The sequence below is a fragment of the Plectropomus leopardus genome, unplaced genomic scaffold, assembly GCF_008729295.1.
Source record: "Plectropomus leopardus isolate mb unplaced genomic scaffold, YSFRI_Pleo_2.0 unplaced_scaffold25741, whole genome shotgun sequence".
Taxonomy (NCBI): Eukaryota; Metazoa; Chordata; class Actinopteri; order Perciformes; family Serranidae; genus Plectropomus; species Plectropomus leopardus.
In genome coordinates, this window is record NW_024627981.1 from 3515 (window position 1) to 5046 (window position 1532).

The window sequence follows — 1532 nt, forward strand, 5'->3', positions numbered from 1 at the left end:
GGGCTTTTGGGTGTTCTGCACCCTCAGCCTGGAATTTGTTGCAGAATAACATGAAACTCAGGGAGCTGGTGTCGTTAAATGTTTTTAAATCCAAAATGAAAGACTGAGAAGCAGATTCTATAGGATGTTGTAGTTTTAGTCTGCCTGGTTGTACAACTGACTCCCAGAAAATTCTCTTTTGACTCACAGATCTCTCTCTTTTAATGCAAATTTTAGTGCTTGTGATTTGTATTTTGTCTCTTGGCCAGGTCTCCCTTAAAAAAAGAGATTGTTGGTCTAAGTGGGACCAACCTGGTTAGATAAAGGTTTAATTTAAAAAAATAAAAATAAATTAAAAAAAAGTGACAGACCTTGTAAAAGTTGTGTTTGCCATGGTTATTACTGTGGGCTAACAGTGGTGTCTTCTCGTTGGTCCAGAACACGTCCCTGGCAGATGGAAGTCCCATGCCCAACTCTCCCAGCTCCATGGTCAACCAGTACACAATGCAGGAGGAGGAAGAGGAGGAGCAGGATGCCAACGCCAAAGACATCTTCATCACCGTGGATAACCCAGAGAGCCAGGTCACCGCCATCGAAACCTTCATCATGTACAGAGTGGTGACCAAGGTGAAGACAAGTTACTGTGCATCTGTGGTGAAATGACCACATTTGTCAAGTTTTTCTCACAGTTGGAGATCAGTGCTAGCTGGCTGAGAACAGTAGAACATTTGGCTGTGTTGGCACTGATCTGTACCCTCTCTCTGTAGACCACGAGGAGCGAGTTTGACTCCTGTGAGTACGAGGTACGCCGGCGCTACCAGGACTTCCTGTGGCTCCGAAGCAGACTGGAAGAAAACCACCCGACGCTCATTGTCCATGTGTGTATCAGCACACCACAGCAGCTGCTCAACACATCTGTGGGCTGTTGCGCTCAGCTTGGACCAAAGCAGAGTCTCAGCTCATTTTCCACAAGTCACACACACTAAACATGACTGTCAGCCTTTTTCCAAGGCTCCCAGTGGAGGTTCAGGGATTTAAAGATATTTTTCTTTCCATCCAGGATTCCTTCGCTTTTTTACATTTATTTTCATACAGTATAAAAATCAGCTTGTACTGACCTGAAGCGTGCATATTTAACTTTGATATATTCTAGAGTTATTAGTACATGTGACAGGGGGTTATCCAAATACAGGTACATAAATCTGATATGCACAGATGATGTACTCTGAACAGACATTAAAAAACTCTGTATTTTTGCAGCAATAATAATTTTTTATGCACGCATACCCTAATTTTCCAAAGAAAAGACATAAGATGTTTTATTTGTTATTGACACAAAGGTATCAAACATTAAATAAAAGCTAGAACATTGAGACAAGATAAAAAAACAAGGTTAAGACCACAAAAAATGAGAAAAAAAATGGTGGCAAATACTTGTAAGAATAAATAATAATAATGATAATACAAAGTGTTTCTCACATGTCAATAAATAAATGGCAGCAGCAGGTATCAACTGCATGTGGCTCAAGTCATTACATGATATAAACTAATGT

General features: G+C 40.5%; 1 protein-coding gene across 1 annotated transcript; it reads left to right on the plus strand.

The window, feature by feature from the left end:
• Positions 1-417: 417 nt before the first annotated feature.
• LOC121966742 (sorting nexin-7-like) lies at positions 418-896 on the plus strand (the record flags this gene model as incomplete). The annotated part of the gene is made up of 2 exons (XM_042516810.1): positions 418-606; positions 747-896. Coding segments are annotated over 2 exons (339 nt in total), but the record flags the coding sequence as incomplete, so codon positions are not given.
• Positions 897-1532: the final 636 nt, after the last annotated feature.